Source organism: Bombyx mori, chromosome 9, assembly GCF_030269925.1.
Source record: "Bombyx mori chromosome 9, ASM3026992v2".
Taxonomy (NCBI): Eukaryota; Metazoa; Arthropoda; class Insecta; order Lepidoptera; family Bombycidae; genus Bombyx; species Bombyx mori.
Genome location: NC_085115.1, coordinates 11,395,395 through 11,419,614, shown reverse-complemented (window position 1 = coordinate 11,419,614; position 24,220 = coordinate 11,395,395). Strand labels below are relative to the sequence as shown.

General features: G+C 36.6%; 1 protein-coding gene and 2 long non-coding RNA genes across 4 annotated transcripts in view; 2 read left to right on the top strand and 1 right to left on the bottom strand.

Annotated features, from left to right (window-relative positions):
• Positions 1–1,178: 1,178 nt before the first annotated feature.
• On the bottom strand, positions 1,179–22,549 carry Or-64 (olfactory receptor 64). The gene is given in 8 exon segments (NM_001173150.1): positions 1,179–1,235; positions 1,755–1,919; positions 2,686–2,793; positions 3,415–3,539; positions 4,494–4,753; positions 19,260–19,281; positions 21,634–21,887; positions 22,515–22,549. Coding segments are annotated over 8 exon segments (1,026 nt in total).
• LOC134199384 (uncharacterized) lies at positions 6,357–8,319 on the top strand. Of its 2 annotated transcripts, none has more exons than XR_009973863.1 (2): positions 6,357–6,665; positions 7,678–8,319. It is a non-coding gene; the product is annotated as an uncharacterized LOC134199384 (long non-coding RNA). The 2 variants fall into 2 exon arrangements; XR_009973864.1 differs by having other exon boundaries at positions 7,628–8,319.
• The window catches only part of LOC134199383 (uncharacterized), a 28,680-nt gene continuing 15,793 nt past the window's right edge, over positions 11,334–24,220 (top strand). Inside the window, exon 1 of the long non-coding RNA XR_009973862.1 lies at positions 11,334–11,622. This is a non-coding gene — a long non-coding RNA (uncharacterized LOC134199383). The remainder of the gene's footprint in view (positions 11,623–24,220) is intronic.

Here is a 24,220-nt window from a genome sequence, read left to right as displayed (position 1 = left end):
TGTTCTATAGGGTGACGAGTGCGTCAAAATCTATATCATGCCAATAGTAAAATATGGATTACATTGGTTAACAGAAAAACCTGAGGCTTTTATTACTTCATACATCTCAATTATTAGCATCCCTGCCTCTTCTTGAGAAAAATGATTTTAAATTCCACAGACAGATGACAAAGAACAGTACTGTTTTTTTTTACCTTTTGAGGAACCCTAATGATTAAGTCTTTTAATTTCGTGCCAAGCATAGAGGCCTAGAAGCCGTATTTATAAAAGCTTGTGTGCGTCATACAAATTTTAACTAGCGTTCGCTTTGTGAAAAATGCGTATACGCTTTTGCCCCTAGCAAAACATTCGAACTAGAGAGCAGTAGTAGAGAGCATTCGAACAGCCCGTGGAGTTTCACACTGGATCTTCTCAGCGGATTGCGATTCTGATTCGCTTGTCAATACGCTCGCTTGATTTGTTAGGTCCCTCCCTCTAAGGGTACTCAGACTGTTGTGAGTAACCCTTCCTCTCCTGGCCGAGCCCTCTACTTTTCCCATCCATCCTGACTAAACAGCAAGTTCTTAAGACCAAGGGAGGGCATTGAATGAATTAACAATAGCGAGATCAACAAGGTCACATCGTTCTTGGATACTGCTTTTTCCAAAATAGCCTTCACGGGAACTATCGAAAATACTCAGCTGCCATTGCCACTGATACAATATAAACAAAAATGCGCAAACAAATTCGATAGCGAAAAATTCAAGGAATATTTCATTTCGCAGAGGCCTCTGTTTAATTATTGGCATCGTACTATTGTTCACTTAGCAGAAAAGCGTACTATGGAATACGAGAGCTTTTGTCTATCAACTTAATACCAGGCTCGAATGTATTTTTAGTGGAGGTAATTGTTTTGGGAATTGAACAAATTCATTGTTCTACGAATAGATTGAAAGCATCCGGAGTAATTAAAGAAAAACAATCGTAAGGGACATGTTTTGTTGATTGTTTATTGTGGAGAACAAGTAAATAAAATGAAATCGAGAAAGTGCGTGTCAACAACACTGGGGGAAACATTCACAATTGAACTCAGCTATGTTGACGTTGCAGATAAATAAATGTTTTTTTAAATCGATTTCTCATTTTTTATTTTATTCTTGCTTGATATACACATATCATATTACAATTCAATGAGGATTTTATTCGTGTTGAATTCTTAGTAGAAACGTTAGAGCGCTGTATGATCCTTTCACCAACTGAAAAAAAAAAAAAAAACCTTTAATATTATTATTTTTTGAACAAATCTCAAAAGTCTTAATTACTAATTTATTAACATTCACTAAAATAACTCAGGATTTTTGGTATTCAAGGAAATTTGACGAAGAGTTAGTTAAAATTTATTAGTAACTTTTTAAGGATGTGTAATTATAATTTTCTGATGAGATGTTAATTGGTTACTGGAGATAACAACGTATTCTCCTTAAGATATGTGGTCGCAATTATAATGCATATCGGTTGTCTTATCATTCAAAGTGGAATGCATGATAGAATCGCGGCAGATGCAGGTAGGATAGCTGTACCTACTACTGTAGCAGCCGTTGTAACTATACTGAGACCCTTAGAACTTATATCTCAAGGTGGGTGGCGCATTTACGTTGTAGATGTCTATGGGCTCCAGTAACCACTTAACACCAGGTGGGCTGTGAGCGCGTCCACCCATCTAAGTAATAATAAAAAAAAATGCTTAAAACTAATAATTCACAAAAAATACCAACACTAGTATACGATGTTAACGAGAGATTATACATTCCGCCGGCCGTGAACACAATCGGCTTGTTCGCACGAAGAATCACCAGCAGAATGGTGGACCGCACTGTGGGAACAACTGTCATACCACTTTCCCACCCTGAACAGTACACCGCATTGCCAATGTTCAAGCTCTGAATGGGAAAAGCATTTAAATTTAGATCAGCTCTAGTGCAAACGTAACGCATATTCAAATTTACTTTTTTTTTAAAACGCTTAAGCGCGCTTTTATGTAAAAGTATTATTCTTTAAGCATTATGTTACGTGCGTGTCTAGAAAACTAAAAAAGGGTGCGTGTACTTATGTATGCGCGTAAGAAGTTATAGTTTATATTTATTAATTTTGTTTTTTTTAATATTAAATAATTAATAATTAATATTTAACGATAATAATTTAATAATAATTAGTATGAATTATATTAAATAATAATTTTGTCATTTATATTACTAAAAAATGAATGCTAATAACACATTTTTTTACGAGTGTACATGCGCGAAAGTTCATCTGCGGCTATATGCCAAGTTACGTCGGTCGTATTGTAATGAGCGATTTAGTGGACAACTTCATTCTGTTAATTTTGTGTCACGGTGCGCGCGCATCGTAAAATTTCACTCTCATCAATTTTTCATAACGCGCCTAAAGAAGTATAACTTCAAAAAGACGACATTCCAAATTTCAATTAAACTTTGATTCTTACTTTAAGCGATTTACCAGATAGTTTCAAGTTTTGTTTTATTTTTGAGGTTTTCGCGTTAAAACTAAAAACTGACAGTTGAAGCCTTTTTTCCGCTTAGGCTACAAGAATTGACGTAATTTCATAATATATACTTGTTTCGTTACAATCAAAGACTTAGTTTTTAAATAATGCAATCAAATTGGTTTGTTACTAATGTTTTTTACCTTATTCGTAATTTCTTCACACCAACGACAAACGACAAAAAGCGTGAACATGTTGTATCCAAGATAAAACAAACTCATCAGACATTTCACGATGTTCACTGATATTGACTGAAAATATTATAATACACTACTGTTAATTGAATTATATAGGGATATGTTACGTTAATTTTAACAATTGTGTGAACTATAGTGGAGATCGATTAGAGAAGCCTATGTTCACCAGTGGACAGCTATAGGCTGAGTGATTTATGATGTGAAAACTGCACTGCATATCCAACCATACAGTAATGTTTCTGTCGCATGCTAGGTGGTGGTCATTGTAGGCAAGATGGTGGTCATTTTGGCTATTTCGATCCCATCAGTTTTAACTTAGGTAGGTAGCCGTTAAAGAAATACAACTGAACTTTTAAGCACGCTTGACATTCACGTTGCATCTATGGGGTCTGTTAACTACTGAACATCAGACGGACCGTTACTTCATCAGCCCATGTAATGCCAAACGTACACGACAATCTCACCCACTTTTAAATATTGTCCACTGCCTACTTCAGCATCTACGAATAATGAATCTATATAACAACTAATGAAAACGAAAATAATAATAACATCATTATTTTCTTGTCCTCTTGACATTAGCCACGTTTATCATGTACGGTGCATTGTATTTGAATCATATATCTACATTTAAACTAGTTTTAGGTTTTATTATTTTATTAATCTATATCTTACCGTTGTGGCCTGATATCCAACAAAGCAAATAAGCAGGCCACTTGAAGCCAACTGACCTAACATTGGCCGGCTCAATATGGCCCGCAATTCCATACTGCGGCTGTAAACAATATCATTACGTCTCGCTAATATGGTGTTAACATTCGTGTTTCATTCGTGTTTTATTACAAAGTTCAAAGGTCTCTGTAATTTTCTCAACAAATGATTGTTTGATATTTTTTTTAACTCAAAGGAGGTTTGCGTAGCTTCAAGATACAGAGAAAATACAACTCGAAATTCCATTTGATATATTCATTAGCAAGTGGGCTTTCAAAGTGACTTAAATTGTTTCAAAGGTTTTCGGTATTTCTTGTAGTTTCGAATAGATCACCTTGAATAATAATATGGAATCTGACATTTTGTTTTTAGGCATTTCACCTACGATCGTATATAAAAATAATAATAGTATAAAATATGTTTCAGATTCAGCACAGACATCATATCTTATACAGGCAAGGAAATCATATCTTTTAATTCGAAATTTAATGCGCAACGGGACGATTAAAAAAAGAAATGTTGCGAAACTATTAATTAAAAAAAAAAAATTGTAAAATATATACCTTTTTAATTAAAAACCATAAAAATACTCACTCCAGAAGAAATGAATGTTGTTCAACCAAATTACTTAACCTTTTCATGTAAATTCGAATAAAAGCTGGATCCGAACTACGTTCATGCATTTCCATATCTAAAAATGAAAAGGAAAAAAATTGTATTATAGTTTACACAAATTTACAAATTAAGCCCACTAACAGAAATCTATTTGTTTTATTTAATATCAATTAAGACATTTCCAAAACCCAGTTTATTACGCTGCCTAAGTTTGCCGGATCTAAAAAAAAAATTGATTGTTTTTTTCTTTGTTAGTAAACATATTATTATATTTCTCTTGGACAGCCACAAATAAACTATTTAATCAATAGCAATAAAAGTTGAGCTTAGGAACTTTTATAATGTGCTTTGTATAATACTACTGCTACTGAGATAAAGCTGATGCAACCCTGAACAAAGATTAATAATCAATAAAAACTTCATCGTACCGTGGTCTCCATAATCATTACTGCAGTCGATCAAAATATTCTCAAAGCAGTCGGCTAGAACAGCGTACTGACAGATCAGTGGTATCAAATAGGATTGCATAATTAGATCTGTGACCATGACGTAATGAGCAGTATAGTTGAAAGCAATCAGCACGATGACGTAAGTGAACAAGTATCGGAGAGGCGTGTCGAAACTGAACGGCAGTCGAAGCCCGACCATCAAATTGTACTCAAACTCATCAATTAATGGATGAATATACCTAAAATCAAAGATTGTTTAAAATATTTATTTAGTTCTGAATAAAAAATTCTACAGGCGTTAAAAAAAAGGTCGCAATCAGCTTACGACCATAGCGTTCCTGCAACTCTATCAAAAATTTACGTTAAATGTTCGCTCATTTTCATCAACTGAATTTCAATCGAAATCTAAGCTTACACAAATATTTTTAGTCTGCTCAGAAATTACTAATTCAAAATTAGCGGTGGAGGTAGTTGTGAAGTTGACTTTGCATTCCCCACCCACTGTTCCTTATGTTCAGGCTTAATACAAATTTCTACATCGTAATAACACTTATTTTATTTTTTCACGTAAATTTTCTTTTGTCTTAAAAGCAGTCCTATTGGTATCGATTAACTACTTTTTAAAATAAATATACAATACCAGATATAGGAATCTTCGCTACTTCATTGACGGTTAATATGAAACAATAAATCAAAATTGCGAGTTTAAAAATAGTTTAGATATTCATGAATAGAATGGCAAACCGGCGCCAATGCTTTTATTCAATCCAAACAAATAACATTGTAGTTGAACACGAGTTAGTAAACAATGAAACCTTCGATGCTGCGTAGTTTCGCGGTTTTTTCTTGCCAATATTTGTGCAAGGTTAAATAAAACAACACAATATAAATAATTGTTTGCGTTGGCTTACGGTAACTGCGTTTCGCGGAAACCTGTGCATTTGTTTGCAACCACGAACACTGTAATACATCCTAGTGATGTTTACATTTCTGTTTTTTGTTACAAACATCAAACAATGCGTTAGCTGGAAAACGTACGATGTTTTCGGCCGCGCGGCTGCAGCAGACGGCTATTCGTTAAGTTTCAGACGAGAAATAATAAATACGACTAATAACGACTGAAGTTTTGTGCTCGCGACAATAAAATAAATAAAAAAGTTTAAAAAAAACTATAATAACAAAATACGTTTTTATAGAAAATCCAATTAAAAAATAGAAAATAAATTTTAAAAAGATGTGTGGTATCGTGGGACACCAGATAGGAATGAAGATGAAGAATAATAAATTTGAATTAAAAATAGTATAAGAAAAAATGACTTTACTGTAAAAAAAGCGGTGACTTTTTTTTAAACTAACGTTTTTAACGTTCAACTAAAGGTTTTTTTAAACTATTATTTATTTTTCATTTTTTCGTTGAATTTCAATTTTTTTATATTGAATTGTCATCGGTCCTTAATAAGTATACCAAATTTCGAGTTAATCCGACGTTTTGAAGGGGGTCAAAATCATGTTCAAAGATTCCGTTACAAATATACGTACGTCTTAAGCTAATAAAAGCGTATTAAAAAGAGACAAATCTATAGGATTTTAAAGGAAAGAATAGCAAAATAGAATGATTCTGAAGCTTTTACTTTTGTCGCGTGTGAATTGCACTCATGTTTTTATTACAGTTTAAAAGCTTACTAACCAAGCTGCAAGAGAACCGTTGCCTAAGAACAGTAGGAACTTTAGCGTCCTCTCGTGAGTTTTGACCCAGTGTTCGAAGATTTGTCGGCGCTTTTCAGTTCGTATATCGAAATACGGAGACTCCATAGATGTAGCCAGACGCCTGTATATATCTTTGTGCTGCACCTAATATTATCAGTTATTTTAACTATATTAAGTAATGTAGGATTGGTAAGGACGGAACGTATGAAAAGAGTGTGGAACGGAGCGTTAAGATGTGAGTGAGAGAAAACGGAAAGAAAGGGAGAAGAGAATGACAGACAGAATGACAGAGAAAAGGAAAATGGCGAAGACGGTTAAAAAATGAGCAAGGCGTAATGAAAGTGTTAATTAATTTTTAATTATTATTATAACAGATGATTTTGGAACAGTGGAAGTTGTATTTTATGCACTACGATCCCTATTCTGCATATATGTATAATTTAAGTAAGTATACAGTATTTTTAATACCTTTAATTTAAAAGTACATTGTATTCATGTTATTAAATTGCATACTGTGTAAGTGTTTAGTTGGTTTTCCTTTTAAATGTATAAAACTATTTTCATTGCTTTATTTTCTTTTTTTGTATTTAATGACAAATTCAAGAGCCACGTAGTGTTAAGTGGTTATCAAAGCTCTTAAACATGAGACTACCTGAATGGGACACGAACCATGGGACACGAAACTAAATCGATTGGGTTGGATATAACGGATATCCCACCATTCAAAATGGAACGCATTATACCTTCGTGGAAGGACTATGGTTTCCCTTACTATCATAATTATGAGAACAGCGGCTACTAGTTTTCAAACCAGAGTAGTAGGTTACTTATCCTAAATATTGGTTTGCAATTCACCTCTATGCTGTTATTAAATTGTAACAGAAGATTATTTGCAAAAAAAGATTACGTTAAGGATATTGTCCCTGGGTCTAAATAAATGGTTCATAATATTTTTGTTTGTTCATTCGTTTGAGTATGACGTAAACTACTATAATTGTTTTCATGGAATATTTAAAAGCGTGTAATGAGACTCAAAATCGAAACATACTCTTAATACGTGAAGTGATCTATATACTGGTGGTAGGACCTATTGTGAGTCCGCACGGGTAGGTACCACTACCTTGCCTATTTCTGCCGTGAAGCAGTAATGCGTTTCGGTTTGAAGGGTAGGGCAGCCGTTGTAACTGTACTTGAGACCTTGAAACTTATATCTCAAGGTGGGTGGCGCATTTACGTTGTAGATGTCTATGGGCGTAACCACTTAGCACCAGGTGGGCTGTCAGTTCGTTCGCCCACCTAAGCAATAAAAAAAATAACTAACATGTCTTCAAAACAAATGCGTCAATTATAAGATGAATTTTATTATATCAAAATCAAGTGCAATCGAAATTAAAACATCGAACCAGGTTTTTTAGCTTCAGCATCATAGTCATTTGTATCACGATGACATTTATAGAAGATGCGATTTCATCGAGGCTCAACGATTCAGTACAGACAAACCAGAGCTCTCCGCCAATGAACATGCCTATCATCATTTTAACCACTGCGCTGTAGACGAGATAAGATACGCTGCGGTCCAACGACGATAGACCTGTATAAGTAATGATATTTTTATTTATCATGTTCATTATTATCATTCGAAATTTAAATCAATTTGGTGTGAGTCGAATTTAATGAATTATTAATTTAATTGAATGAAAAAACAGAACCGTTTTCGTAATTCAATTCGATTACGGTATTTTTATATTTATATCGATATTTTTTTACTATATTAATATTGCTTTCTGATGTAAAAATATTTTTAAGCTATTGCATAGCTTCTATCGCGGGCCTTGAGCGCGCAGACTGAATCAAGAAATTCCGTAACGAAAATAACCTGACACCCCACTACGCCTACTATGTAGCGCGCGTTCAACACATTCACACGTTGCGCTGGTATAGTGTTTGTGAATAAGCGCGAGGCGTGACGTCGCACTGCATGAGCAACATGAAAAGTCTGCCCATCTCTCTCTCACGCGGTCTAGCTTATGAGTGTGAAGGGGACAGTTAATGTTTTGCTTTTGTTAATGTTTATAAATATAGCGTGGTCTTATTTTTATTATTGTTTTAATATTAAATTATTATTGTCTAATTGTAATTGCATAAATTGATAAAAAATGCTTTGCAATAGCTTTACCGCGGCAGTCCCCGAGTGCCACACGTCTTTTTTTTTTTGACACATTTACAACTGGGAACAAGCCGAAGCAAATATGTTTTGAAATCGTCTAAATACGCGTAGATAAGCTTGTTCAAAAGCAATTTCATTTTATTCGTAAGTGAATAAACTCACGGCCCTCGCAATATTAATACCGCCTGGTCTAAAATGATAACCGATACCCATACATATTACAGCGTAATTTCCGCCTCCTACCCGGACTCATGCGAGTCCTATATGAGGTCGATATATCAATATATTGTATAACTAGCGACCCGCCCTCGCTTCGCTTCGGAAACATTAAAACACACATGAAAGCAAAAAAATAAAATAATTTTTTTTTTTAAAAAAGTAGCCTATGTTCATCAGGGATAATGTCGGCTTCTAATGGAAAAAGAATTTTTCAAATCGGTCCAGTAGTTTCGGAGCCTATTCGAAACAAACAAACAAATCTTTCCTCTTTATAATATTAGTATAGAGTATAGATTGTCCGTCTTTCAAACCGCCACGTATGACTAATCCCCGACAGATATAAACAGGAATTTGGTATCGGTAGAACTTACAATGCGACACGCCTTCCGCCTTCTTTGAGCACTGACAACTGCTTAACATCAGTTAGTCTATAGCGACAAGAAATTGTTTGCCTTTTTTATAAAAAAGTGGACGGTGTTCATTCAACATGTTTTCATCATATAAATAACTCGAGCATTTTCTTGAAACCCTATTATAGTATTAAACATTTTTAAACCAGCACCCGTAGTAATAAAACCATTAGAATGCCCATATTAAATTCTTTACTAAACATACTTACCAACTAAATAAGCGACCCTATATACAGGCTCATAAAAAGCAGTTTCGTAGTACCCGCTGGACAGCCTCAAAGCATCCGTGTCGCTCAGTTTTTTCCAAGCCCGTGTGAGTAAGCCCATGTCGGATTCCCACTACTATTTGAGCTCAAAAGGTCTCCGTCGACGTAATACATTGAAATTTATACAGCGAACGCTCCTTTCCTGTCCGAAGTATTTTCTTTGATCTCCTCCTCACGTAAATGTCCGCTACTTGTCATGTTCTTCAAATGGAATTGTAATTAAAATACAATAATGTTTTTGCTGTGTTTGAAAGTCGAAACAGAACGGTAAAATAATATTTTATCATTTCATAAATAAGAAGTTCAATTTATTTCACAGAAAAAAAAGGTCCGTTGTCATCAAAAATGTGATTGTCTCAAAAGATACAAAATTAAATAAACAAAAAAATGAAATGCCGAAAGCCGATTAAAAGGGAAGTTTTTATTTATTTATAGGTCCCGCAGTAGTGGAAATTCGACTATAATAATTAATTGGAATTGTAAGCTTGTACACTATTATGATTGTATTTTATACTTCTATAATCACAAATTTCGCCAAGGCTACACTATAAAATAATATTAATAAAGACAAACAATATCTAATCTATTCTCAATTTGACCACAGACGTCAAGAACAAAAGTTTGACAATAAATAGTATGCATGCGTGTGTGCGTCAAATACATGGTGTGTAGTGTGTGTAATATTTTCTTTATTGATTTAATGTATCTTTTATGCATTATTTTAAAAAAATATTAGCATTGTGCACTTCTTCTCTATATTCTGTATAAGTGTGGAAAATTTCATACTCCTCCGTCCACGCAATTTTCGTAAAAAGGGATACAAAGTTTTTGCTTCACGTATTAATATATAGATACCGGCATAATGTTTTCCACATGTCACCCATCAGTCATGCATCAGTATTGTCAAACTGTAGATGTCACACACTTAATAGTATCTATGTGCTCTAATATCAACAGCAGGTAGGTCAAATAAATCTGTAAGACTAATTTAAAAAATATATGAAATTATTGAAATTAAGTGATTGATCACTTCGAAGAATTTAATGTTGCAACTCTAACCTCATTGAAAACAAATGACCCGTACTGACAATCATCAGCTGCTAGCTTCTAATTAAAACGTCAATGAGTTTTATGTTCAATTAACTGCAACGAAAATTCCTTTTCATGTTCCATATTTAAGTTTGAGCAATTGTAAAATGCTATGAATTTAAAAGCTACTTCAATTGATTTGTTGTTTTTTACCGTGGACTATAGTAGTTCCTTACCAAAAGGCGATACGTGAGATATTGTTTATTTAATTCAGCAATGCTATTCGATCACCAAAAATCTGATAACAACCATGATCCTCACTGAACTACTATGGTCAATCTTCCTTATAAATGAGGCCATCAGCGCATAAGTGGCCTAGCCCTCAATTTTTTATATTCAAGCTTATATTACGTATATTCGAATTTATTTAAAATACCTATAATAAATTTCGATGCAAAACCGGCCTATCCATAGTTTCACCCATAGATAACAGATAGCTTTTTAACAGATAACATTATTTTTGCGCGGATTGTTTTTTTGCTTACTCAAATTAAAATTCATGAAAATTCAAACCTAGTTGCCTTCATACTAACTATGGTAGGCTTAGGCCACTTATGCACTGACGGCCTCAAGTAAAAGCATTTTTTTTTTAATATAATCGAAACATTCATCGTTTCTTATAAATAATCGCCAATTTAATTAGTACTTTTAAACTCTTGAAACCACATCTCGGTTTTTTTATGCTCTAAAACAGATTAAACGACATTTGTGGGAGATTTAAAACACTCGTAAATTTTCTAAAATCCGTGCGTTAACTTTATTTCGCTTGTGTTTTGTCTAATGTGTTTACATGACGCTTTTAGGCAAACAATAGTTTTTGTTCTAAGCACACTATGGCCGTGACTAATACAGCTATGATGATATCACTACTACATTTATCTTGTAGTTGCGTGATGTACTTTATTGTATTAGTCGTGACGAAAGCGAAGCAGGACCGTCAACGCGCTGTACGAGGTTTTTACTAGCTGTAAACAAACATATTATTCATGTACATACATACTTTAGTTGTAATGTGATTCGTGAAAAGACAATATGTTATTGAGTTCCTAAGGCTCTTGTGTTGTTTAGAAAATTTTACACTTCGTTTGCAGACGGGTTATTTTTATGTTTTGTCTACTGATGGTATTGAGATAGAGACCGAAGACCGCCTTGTATTGGAGATTATTGAAACTGTAATGCTAATTTCATCATTACAAACAGTACTGAAGATAGAGGCTGGTGTATTAGGAATGAAGTAGACGAACTGGAAAGTAAGTTATGGAGAAAAATCAGAAAATTTTTCGACATTTTTAAGCCGATATTTCTTGTGTTCACCTACCTACCTATTTAGAAATTCCAGCATGTTGATTAATATGATTAGGCAACTAACCAATTTTTTTAAATAATATAAACATGAAATTACTTTTTGATGAAAGATTGCCTAGTTTATTTTTATTTTTATTGCTTATATGGGTGGACGAGCTCACAGCCCACCTGGTGCTAAGTGGTTACTGGAGCCCATAGACATCTACAACGTAAATGCGCCACCCACCTTGAGATATAAGTTCTAAGGTCTCAAATATAGTTACAACGGCTACCCTACCCTTCAAACCGAAACGCATTACTGCTTCACGGCAGAAATAGGCAGGGTGGTGGTACCTACCCGCGCGGACTCACAAGATGTCCTACCACCAGTAAAAGCTTGTTAGAAACTTTCAAGATTGAGCTTATACCATTAAGATTTTTTTTAGAATAATACACGGCTTATTGATATTCATATTATTATATACTCACATAACACACACCAATCGTGATTTTCTCACATGTGTGATACAGATCACTAAAAAATTTGTTCGTCCATAAAAAACTAAACTTGTCTTACACGGAAATGTATTCCCTGAATTATATTATTACTGTATAAAATAAACAAATAATTTATAATACGTTACATTTTAAAGATTCAAAATAAACAAGCGGAACAGTGAATATTTAATAATGTCAGCAGATGTTGTTCGCTAATTAAAGACTACATTATAGAGAAAAGCCTGCCCTCTGGCATTGTGGAGAATCCTCTTGAAGAAGATTATTTATATTACGCAAAAATGTCACAACTATTTTTTTTACATTAACGTTAAAAAAAACGTATACTTACTCGCATAGCGTAGTAGTTATATTCTAAGTCTAATAATATTAATCTAATTTCAAATGAATATAAGACCTATTTGTGAATTTATTTCCCTATTCTTCCGTATTTGTTAATCATCTTATTCTGCCTATCTCGCTTTATAGCTTAATTCATCTCCCATTTTCTGTCTAAAGAGCAGATGGCAGGGCGGTCTGTGACTGGCTATAATACCACTGTCTTGCCTATCTCTGCTGCGAAACAATCAATGACCCCGCTCTGAATTCTCTGTAAGCTGCTTATTTAACGCTGCCGATGAATGAGCCCGGTATGATACAGTGTGTTTAGTTCTCTAGAGCATAAAAGTTAAATCAAATTTGTATGAAGTCGGAACGTTTGTCTACGTTTGCCGCTAGGCACTGTTCGACCTGCTTACAAATTTGAGTTAACTTTTACGCGATCGAGAACGTTAGAAAGCTTGCACTGAGCACACTGCGGTCGACTACATTTCGTATCTATCGACGTTTAACATCAAGTTTCTCTTTTTTATTTTATTTTATTGCTTAGATGTGTGGACGATGTGTGGCTCACAGCCCACCTGGTGTTAAGTGGTTACTGGAGCCCATAGACATCGACAACGTAAATACGCCACCCACCTCGAGATATAAGTTCTAAGCTCTCAGTATAGCTACAACGGCTGCCCCACCCTTCAAACCAATTGGGCCAACCAAATCAAGGGCATTCACTCTTCAGATATAGGCTTAAATATAATTTCGATTACAGTTTATTTATTTTTTGAGTACGTTGATCTGTATTAGCTATGTTAAGGAATCAATTTTTTTTTCTAACATCTAAACATCAAATTAAGTTAGGTATTAAAATGTCAAGGACAATGTAATAATTTTAATACTTAAGCTCAATATCTTGCACAAGATCCCCATAATAAAAGTATCATTTTCATTTATATTCTCGACTTGCTATTAAAAGTGTTTTTTATAATGTGTTTAGTTTCTCTAGAGGGAGACGAGGCTATGGTCCATTTGATCATTAGTAACCTAATTCGCTCGTGGCCATTAACATTGTCAAGAACACATTCATGCCACTGTCTTTCGTTAAAAAATAATTGATGTTTAAAAATGAAACCAAACCGTTGTATAGGCAATGAGAGATAGCTTATACATTCCTCCAGCAGTCAGGACCAGGGGTTTGTTGGCTCGAGCAATGACCAGGAGTATAGTAGAACGAACTCCAGGTAGGGTAGCTAAACCGCACTCCCAGCCCGAACAATATATTGCTTCACCTATGCTACAACCCTAGAAAGAAGTTCACATTTTATTCAAATTATTTTAAAAAGTGTCACAGTGTCATACATAAGGTGTTAAGTAATGAGAAATATTCAAATTACTACGTAGGTACAGTCAAAATGCTATGCGAATAAAATATATGTATGTGTTGTGTGTTTGAAATTGTTTCAGATGACATTTCACGAGACATGTTCGGGTCCATTCGGAGACTCGCCCCAGAGAGTTCTCCACTTCAGACACAAGTTTTGATCGTCTCTCTTGCACCACGCTCCGAGAGAGACTCTGATGGCCGATATATCGCGCATCCCCCGTGCTGTCATCCGCATAGCAATGCATGCCATCAATAGACAGCATGTCATTGATATACAGGATGAAAAGCGTGGGGGAGAGCACCGAACCTTGTGGAACGCCAGCGTTAATGGTCATGGTATCAGAACAGTCACCGTCTACAACGACCGTGATGCTCCGCCCATCCAAAAAGCTAGCGATCCACTTGCAGAGACCCTCGGGGATTCCGTAAGATGGTAACTTCGATAGAAGTGCCCTATGCCAGACCCTGTCGAAGGCCTTCGCGATATCAAGGCTCACAGCAAGAGCCTCGCCCTTGCTCTCCAAGGCTTCAGCCCACCTGTGAGTAAGGTATACAAGAAGATCGCCAGCTGAGCGACCGTGACGGAAACCGTACTGTCGGTCACTGATCAACTGGCGATCCTCCAGATACTTCAGGAGTTGTATATTGATTATTCGCTCCATCACCTTGGAAAGCAAGGAAGTTATCGCGATAGGCCTATAGCTCAATGGGTCCGACCGGTCACCCTTCTTGGGGATAGGGTGGACGTGGGCAGTCTTCCCTGAAGACGGAACCCTGTTAGTGCAATAAGAGAGGCGATACAAACGCGTTAGCGCAGGCGTCAGCTCAGGGGCGCACGTTTTCAGAACCACTGCAGGGATGCCGTCTGGCCCGCTCGACTTATGGACGTCCAGGAGTCGGAGTTCCCGCCTGACTGCACACTGTGTAAAGCAGATCTCCGGCAGGGAACTATCACACCGGAGGATGTTCGGTGGTGTGGCACCCCCGTCGTCCACAGTCGAGTTCGAGGCGAAGAGTTTGACCAGAAGGTCAGCCTTCTCTTTCGCACTATGGGCCAGACTGTCATCGGACTTGCGTAGTGGTGGGAGACTAGACCTGCAAAAGTTACCTTCTGCAGCTTTGGCGAGCGACCAAAAAGCACGGCTCCCAGAGGGATAGCTCTTCAGTCGCTCGCCAATTCTAGCAACGTGCTCCGATTTCGCCCTGGCAATAACCTTCTTGTAGGACCTGGAAGCGGCGTTATATTTCCGCCTTTCCCCTGAGATGTTAGGATCCCGACGTCTCCTGGCATTATCCCATGCCACGTATGCGGACCGCTTGAGGTGTGCAGCATCCCTGCTGGCATTATTATACCAGGGTCTGCTGCGACCCCCAACGGGCACTTCAGAGGAGGGAATAAACAATTCCATCCCCTGGAGCACCACGTCTTTAAGACGGTCCGCACAGACGTCAGGATCAGCAGAGGAAAAGCAGAACCGCCCCCATGGGTAGGATGCGTAAAATTCACGCAATCCATCCCAATCTGCTGACATATACCGCCAAACTCTAATAATAATAATAAACTAATAATAATAATAAAACTATCAATTTCACTTCGAACTTAGGACCCGTACCGCTGTAACCATTCTTAAATAAATGAGTAACACTTTTTTTTTAAAGCTTTAACATGTCACCTTTCGAATGTTAATAACAAAAACTTCCGCTGAAATATTAAACAAATCTACAAAAAAAAAAAAAACATTTGTATAATATTTAATTATATAAAAGTTAACTGTAAACAAAAAAATGCGCACCTGAATCGTAATCTCCTCGCTCCACAAACAGATTATATAGAGCTCGAAAACATTATAGCACAAGAACAAAAGACTCATCAGACATTTCACGAGGCTGACCGTGACGGTCTGAAATTTTAAAATAAACTTATTTCGGACGATTTTCATTGTGAATCCGAAATTTTACATAAAAAGGTTTGCTTAAGTCAACGGTGAAACAAATTAATGCTGAAAGTTCAGTGAAGGGTGCATATTGTTTCAATTTACAACGAACGTGGGAAAATAAAAGTGCTCCGTGTGAACGTATGTAAAAATATTCAAATTCAACACAAATTCAAAACCAAATCTCGTGAAAGACCTATTAGCATACGGTTTTTTTTATGTGAAAATAACAAAAAAATAGAATTTGTTACAAACGCGTAAGAGATGAGTTACTATGATCTGGGATTGAAAATAAAAAATCGTTCATACAATTATCTGTAGCCTACAAACAGTTTTTGAAAAAAAAAAATTGACATTTTGAATTTGTAATTCTAAAACAATTTTTAATATTTTATATTAAGACAAAGTTAAATAAAACGCGACACACATTTCAAAACACAAACGTTAGCCTTCCTAGAAATTAATAAAACGGACACATACGTTTTGCATGTAACCACAAAATATTGCGGTCACAAGATCTTTGGTTTATGTAAATTAATAATGTTTTTAACAGTATTTTATAACACAGCGATTGTTAAAAGTTTTTTTTTTACGGCCTAATCTCGCATTTATTGTTTTCCATTTATTTCATCGACGCGACGTTTCGGGCACTTTACAGTTTTCGTGGTCGCAATCGCGGTCAGTCGTCCGTCATTATAAACCGTAAAAGTACTTTTAATTATGTTTACGACCCGGGAATACCGCAGAAAATGATAAAATATTTCTTTTTAGATTCATATACAACCAACTTCCAACTTTTCAACATGTTTTCAACAGCGGTAGGCAGCGGCTTGGCTCTACCCCTGGCATTGCTGACGTCCATGAGCGACGGTAACCACTTACCATCAGGTGAGCCGTATGCTCGTCTGCCTGCTCGGACAATAAACAAAAAAAAAACGTTGACAAAACAATTTAATAAAATTTAAATGTATTTGAATAAGTAAGTCATTGTTTTTCACTACTCTCTAAGACTTAATATGTTTTTTGGGTGTTCTGAACCACTTTGCGGTTATGGAGATTAACTGTGATACCTATAAAAGACACTTTTAATGTTTCGAAATATGCTGCAATTATTCTCACTGCTTATCTTCAAATATACCCTTATGTTTTAGGTATAGTCTGATAAAACATTGTTTAACATTCAGATAGAAGTCTAAAACTCATTTCGGCGTCCTCACGAAATTTCTAGATTCAATTTAAATTCAATTTCTCACCGTTGTAGCTTGGTATCCGATAAAGCAAATTAGAGTTCCGCTAGCAGCCAATTGTCCCAACATTGGATAGCTCAGTGTATCCCTTAAACTTATTGTGTTGCTAAAAATTTATAAGAAAAAAAAAAAGAATTGATTTCAATTATTTAAAAACAGCACACTGTTTCAAGTTTTAATTTCTAAAGGAAGGCGCTTCACAAGATTATTTATTGTATAGACGCGTGATGGAGATCAGGGCTGACCTAGTGTTAAGTCGTTATTGGAGCCCATAGACGTCATCACGTGAACGCCGCCAATGATTTAGAGACATGAGGTCGCAGTCTCAATTGCATCATCAGCTGTCTTACCCTTCAAAACGGAACGCATGAGTTGTTGAGTTGAGTGTTTTTTTGTATTGCCTTTGTGGGCAGACGAGCATACGGCCCACCTGATGGTAAGTGGTCACCGTCAGTCATGGATTTCATCAATGCCAGGGGCAGAGCCAAGCCGCTGCCTGCCATTAACTACTCTCCGCAAGCCTCGTTTGAAGAAGGACATGTCATAGCGCTCGGAAAACACCGTTACATTACGCAAACATTTATACCAGGTAGACCGTCAGACTTATTTTTGATAACAAATCTGGTTTTGTCTACTTTAGTTTCATTTAAAAACTCCTTGGTACATCTTTGTATTAAAATTTTGCCACATCCCAAAACGGATTCAGTGGCAGTCCCTCATTGCACTCAAGACAATTCTAGTTCTAAAGATATTTTTGTCACATTGACGCATCACGTGGCTATGTTTTGATCACGAACAATTAAATTTGGATCACTTTAAACAAGTAAAGTGAGCCTTTTCCGTCTCCGGCGAACGTTTCACGTAATCTTTGAAGGTAAATAGGTGGATTCCATCGGATTATGTGTTATGAGAGCACGTATCAAAGATATACCAAACGCCGTATTCCTTGCGCGTTACGTAAATTATTATATGAACCGAACCGCACACGAATGAAATATTATGATTTTTGATTCAACGCATGTGTTAAAATCCAATACAATAGAAAACCATTTATTGCTTTTTTTTAAAAAGAGAAATATAATTCATTTTTAGATAAACAACTGCGCTTCCGGTATTAAGGGGTTATCGTAGTCCATAAATATGAGACTGAAACCTTTAGATATGAAGTGGAATTTTCAATGAAATTGTAAAACGCGTCTCACTTCTCAGCTATGTGTAAACGTTATCTTCATTACAGGAATAGGTAGGTAATACCTAATTCATAATGTTAAAAATATTTAGAAATTAAAACTTTATAACAAGTTCTCCTTTTCCGTTAACATTATTTCTACTAGTGTTTTCCTTCTGAACTGATAAACTAAAAAAGCGAACTTGTTATATTTAATTTTTATCTGTCATATTTCTTTGTCGTAACAGAATGTAAGTTATTTAGTCAATTAAAATGACTAAGCAGTTTTTATTTGTTAACTAATTTACAGAAAAGAAAGTAATACAGTTCAAAAACATTAGTTAAATTCATTCCGTTCATTTTGTTGGTACAATAATCCGATTAGTTTCATTACAAAGCAATCAAGCTCTGCTAAAACAAGGAAAGATCTCATATTGGGTGCGGTATTCGGTATCTTGCTGTCAGAATAGACTTCGGCTATGAAAAACCACAATATATGTGTGTGGGTTCTCTGTATTGTATTTTTTTTATATTTTTTAATAGCATAACTAAGGAAGGTCAATTCACGACCGCATCACATAGTAAATGTTTACATCTTTTTATGGGTAAATATTCGCTGGGAAGACAACTATAAATTATATTGATACAAGTTAATGTTTGTATGTACTCTCTATATAGATTCCGAAACTTCTGAACCGATTTTAATGAAATTTTCAGAATGGCCTAGCGGATGACCCTGTGATGTGCTAGTAACGATCGGATCAAAGCTAATCAACGATCAGCCAGCAAATCCGGCCGGGTTTGACTGGTAAAGAATAAAATGAATCGTAATTTTTTTATTATTTTTTTATTGCTTAGATGGGTGGACGAGCTCACAGCCCACCTGGTGTTAAGTGCTTACTGGAGCCCATAGGCATCTACAACGTAAATTCGCCACCCACCTTGAGATATAAGTTCTAAAGTCTCAGTATAGCTGTCCCGCCCTTCAAACCGAACCGCATTACTGCTTCACGGCAGAAATAGGCGGGGCGGTGATACCTACTCGTGCAGACTCACAAGAGGTCCTACCACCAGCCAACGGCACTTCACATTTCATCGCTCGTTTGCTCTTGAACGCATTTTTTCAACGGTCGGACCTTACTAGTAAATCCCCAAGGAGACTGAAGTTGCAAGCCCATACTTTTGATTAGTAGCAGGATAGATTTTGTTAATAAAATATACTCTCTTCATACTTTTAATGTTTAAGTCACATTTTTTTAGGGCTTGTTCAGTATATGCGTCATGTGTTCGTTAAATATTTTCAGCAAACAGAGATAGCGTTGCGCGAAGACGCCAAAAGGTGTGAATTAACGCTATAAATATATTTAATAACCACTTACTTCAGAATTCGATTGTGCTGTTCAACCAGATTGCCCAATCTCTTGGTGTATTTGGTCGTAAATTGTTTATTCTTCAATAACCTTAATAACGGTATGCCTGCAAACGTTTCCGAGAATTAAATAATATTGACAATTCGCTTTTGTTTACGTTAATAAAATTTCACTTTTGTATGTGCGAAATTAAAATTGCGAAAAATATCAGAGGTTGTGCTAGCTTGGGTCATCATTTTCGGTATCTTTTAAAAAATAAATTATATGTTAGAAACCAAAAAATCAAAATGGTTTTTATGGTAGCTCGTGATAATCTAAAACCACTATGGAAACAAACAATAGACAATAAAAGTATATCTTCTATATAATCTTTTGTAAAGTAAATAGCCCTGGAAAGGCATTTTTATACTTTGAGAAAGACTTCAAGTTGGAACCCGGGGTGGAATTAGGCATGTTTCTAATGACAAGCCGACCCGATAGGCGTCTTTAAGACTAAAAGAATAACTCATTTTTCAGGTGAGCGAGCCATCTCACTGCCCATCTGGTGTTAAGCGTTTACCAGATAACGGCCTATCCTAAAAATAGTTCATATTGTACAGCCACTAGAGGGAGGTACCATTTCTTTTTCATTATGATCGAAGGGTGGGAAAACCACTATACAACACAAATAGGATTTTAGCCTAGTCTCAAGGTCGTGTTCACGTCATAGACATCAACCCATCGAAAAGTACTGCGGTGCTATTTCAGAGGGGAAGCTCCACACGGATTTCCTCCCGGATTAGGAGGAGGAATCTCACACCCCCGATTACTCTCTTTAGACAAACGATACCCTGGGCCAGGAAGGTCAAGTACCTGGGCGTTACCCTGGATGCATCGATGACATTCCGCCCGCATATAAAATCAGTCCGTGACCGTGCCGCGTTTATTCTCGGTAGACTCTACCCCATGATCTGTAAGCGGAGTAAAATGTCCCTTCGGAACAAGGTGACACTTTACAAAACTTGCATAAGGCCCGTCATGACTTACGCGAGTGTGGTGTTCGCTCACGCGGCCCGCACACACATAGACACCCTCCAATCCCTACAATCCCGCTTTTGCAGGTTAGCTGTCGGGGCTCCGTGGTTCGTGAGGAACGTTGACCTACACGACGACCTGGGCCTCGAATCAATTCGGAAATACATGAAGTCAGCGTCGGAACGATACTTCGATAAGGCTATGCGTCATGATAATCGCCTTATCGTTGCCGCCGCTGACTACTCCCCGAATCCTGATCATGCAGGAGCCAGTCACCGTCGACGCCCTAGACACGTCCTTACGGATCCATCAGATCCAATAACCTTTGCATTAGATGCCTTCAGCTCTAATACTAGGGGCAGGCTTAGGGACCCCGGTAACCGTACTCGTCGAACTCGACAAAGAGGTCGACGTGCAACCTAACCCATGCATCAGCCCGCTGAGTTTCTCGCCGGATCTTCTCAGCGGGTCGCGATTCCGATCCGGTAGTAGATTCATTCGCGAAACAATTGCTCTTGAGTTGTTAGGTCTCCTTCGGAGGCGCTCGGGCAGTTGTTAGCAAATCCCACCCCTCTTGGCTGAGCCTTTGCTCGCCCACCTGTCCTGGTGAAACTGGAAAGGCCTTCGGGCCACCAGTAAACTTTCAATCATAAAAAAAAAAAAAAAAAAAGTGTTCACGTCATGAAACAGCTGGATATATCCATATCGATATGGAAATCAGTGACTTTCAGTAACCTTGTACTGGTGGTAGGACCTCTTGTGAGTACGCGCGGGTAGGTACCCACCACCCCGCCTATTTCTGCCGTGAAGCAGTAATGCGTTTCGGTTTGAAGGGTGGGTCAGCCGTTGTAACTATACTTGAGACCTTAGAACTTATTCTCAAGGTGGGTGGCGCATTTACGTTGTGGATGTCTATGGGCTCCAGTAACCATTTAACACCAGGTGGGCTGTGAGCTCGTCCGCCCATCTAAGCAATAAAAAAAAACCTTTCGATTAGTCCAATAAAAGATTTAAACAAAATCGGCTACGTACCTTCGAATCCTTTAACACAATCATTCAGCATGTTTTCGAAGCAGTCGGCGAGAACATTGAACTGGCATAGCAAATGAAGAAGATGAGCCTGCATGATTAGATCGGTGACCATCACAAAATACGATACATAGATGAATGCGATAACCACTGTGATGTAAGCGAGGGGGTACCGTGACGGCGTTTTGTATTCGAAAGGCAGATGCACGCCAACAATCAAATTGTAGTCTAGCTCATCCACCAGAGGATATAAGAACCTAAAATTTAATAATAAAATAAATTGAATCGCACTGAAGTCGACAGGCGTTAAAAGTTAAAAAAAAACTCATTCGGCGAAAAGACTGGCGAAGGCGACGTTTACTTCAGAAACTTTTAATGACGTGCCAATTGCAAGCGCATAGAAAGCTCTAATAGATTATTTTTATATAAAACTAGCGGCCCGCTCCCGCTCCGCTCGGGTATTTAACAAAAATTTCAACGATGTTTGACGTTGTTTTATTTTTCGTCAAAGTCACAAAGTCGTAGTACATTATTTTATTCTATCATCAATAGTTTTCGCAGGGCACGCGATATAAGTAATATTTTAGGTAATTTCTTTACACCTTGGGTTACATTATTAAAGTTTTAGTAAGGATCTCTAATTTTTAAAAAAAATATTATATATTATAGCCTTGTCACTCGGGAATAGTGTAGCTTCGAAACAGTGAAAGAATTTTTCAAATCGGTTCAGTAGTTTCGGAGCGTATTCAATACAAACAAACAAAAAAATCTTTCCTCTTTATAATATTAGTATAGATGTAAAGAAAATTGTATTTATGTATCAATCGGGATGGCAATTATATTTTTTTGTGTTACTTTAACTTTGATCGGTAGTGTGGAGGCACGGCTTGACTGTGCCTCTGCCGTTGCTGACGCCCATGACCGACGGTGACCACTTACCATCTGGTGGGCAGTATGGTCTATCAAGTTTTTTTTTCTATTCTGCAACTTAGCAATCTGTTTCTTCAAAAACAATAATCTAATTTGATGTCAGATTTTCATCAGGAAAAGTTGAGTTAGCTGAGTTGTGTTCCCTAGTGGTGGTACCATTCTTATCTCCTATCTGCATGGTCTATGTAGCGGTAATAAAAACACAGTAATAGTATATTTACTTTATAAGCCGAACTCATATTCGAGATTTGTTCTATTCGATTGGGAAATAAGAAAATATGAAACATTCGAAAACTTGTAAGTAATGATAAGTCTAAGAATCTATTGTCAATTAACTGAATATATAATGCTTTCTTTAATAATAGCAGATTTTTAAAGTATATTTAAATTTTAAATATGTATATGTATATTTTTAAATATGTATATTTGTATATTTTTTTTAAATATATTTTACTAACAATCACGGCACGTTAACTGGTCCCGTGATAAGTTCGTAAAGAACTTGTGTTACAGGTACCAGATAACGGAAATAAATGTAAGATTTTTATTATACACATACATATATTTAATATACATCCATAACCCTGGAAAAGACATTTATATTTTTCATACAAATATCTTCCCTTGGCGGGATTCGAACCCGCGACCCCCTAGTGTAGTGACCATGTCACTTACCACTACACTAGACGGATTCTATATTCTTTAGCGTAAGCTGCACGAACTAGATTACGTCTCTCTGAAAGTTCAAAACTGCGAGGCTTCAAGAAAATCCGTTCAAAGAGATGAAATTGGATGGACGAATACGTAGTTTTATTAGCTAAAACTTATTACCAAGCAGCAAGGGTACAATTCCCTAAGGCCAGTAACAACTTCAGATATTTTTCGTTTCTCTCAGCCCAGAAGACGACTAACTTTTTCCTTTTATCGGTTGACGTATCAAAGTGCGGGGACTCCATTGAAGTCGCGAATCTCTTGTACATATCTTTATGGTCGATCTAAAAGTGATTTCCATTACTAATGTTATAAATTAACTATATTTATAGAGAAATAGACTTATGCAGCGTTATTTTACTACGTAGGGTACAAAGGGACTTTTTTTAATTGCATAGGTTAATTAAAGAACTCAGAACCCATTTTTTTTAATTGCTGAGATGGGTGGACGAGCTCACGACCCAACTGGTGTTTAGTGGTTACCGGAGCCCATAGATATCTACAACGTAAATGCCGCCTTTGAGACATGAGTGGTAAGGTCTCACTTTAAACAGTACAACGGCTGCCCCACCCTTCAAACCGAAACGCATTACTGCTTCAGGCAGGATGGTGGTACCTACCCGTGCGGACTTACAAGATGTCCTACCACCAGTAAAAACTGTTGTTCACTGCTCGCCGGATTTCCTTACATATCACAACGTCAATGACGTCCTAAGCCACTTTGAGATACAAGGTTGAAGTCGATTACAGCTATCCCATCCTTTAAAACGGAATGTATAACTGCTTTGCGTCACAAATAGGCAGGATAGTGGTACCTACTCGTGCGAGCTCATACGACTGCCAATAATATTTACGTAAATTTATAAATTTTGCGATTTTGATTTTTTGTAGACGACGTATTCACCGTCGTCAAAGATCGTTCGTGAATTTACATAATTATCTATGTTTT